A 350-nucleotide genomic window follows, 5' to 3' on the forward strand; every position below is an offset into this window, starting at 1 on the left:
CGGGAGCCGCGGGGGGGGAACGGAGCCTCCCCCAAAAACCTCCCCAAATGTCCCCATCCTCCTCGTGTTGACCCCGCCTGTGGTTCTCCTGCAGGAGACCTATCTGATGAAGCACATGTCCAAACACACGGTGGTGGAGCACCTTGTCAGCCAGCACTCGCCGCAGAGGACGGAGTCGCCCGGCATCCCCGTACGGATCTCCCTCATCTAACAGGGAGGGGGGGGACACAACACCCCCACAGGACCACCCCACCCAGGAGGAGGAGGAGGAGGAGGAGGAAGCAGCGAGCCCACCCGCAGCACCCCGGGAGCCCGGTGGGACGTGCGTGTGTCCCGCCCCCGACTCCGGG

At 67.1% G+C, this 350-nt stretch overlaps 1 protein-coding gene across 1 annotated transcript in view; it reads left to right on the plus strand.

Moving 5' to 3' along the window:
* Positions 1–211, plus strand: part of ZNF362 (zinc finger protein 362) — a gene marked incomplete at its 5' end in the record, with an annotated part of 2,341 nt that extends 2,130 nt beyond the window's left edge. The window contains one exon of the mRNA XM_010183045.1: positions 64–211. Within this exon, the coding sequence (XP_010181347.1) occupies positions 64–211 (148 nt within the window). The remainder of the gene's footprint in view (positions 1–63) is intronic.
* Between the last annotated feature and the right edge of the window lie 139 nt (positions 212–350).

This window comes from Mesitornis unicolor, unplaced genomic scaffold (assembly GCF_000695765.1).
Source record: "Mesitornis unicolor isolate BGI_N332 unplaced genomic scaffold, ASM69576v1 scaffold46664, whole genome shotgun sequence".
Lineage (NCBI taxonomy): Eukaryota > Metazoa > Chordata > Aves > Mesitornithiformes > Mesitornithidae > Mesitornis > Mesitornis unicolor.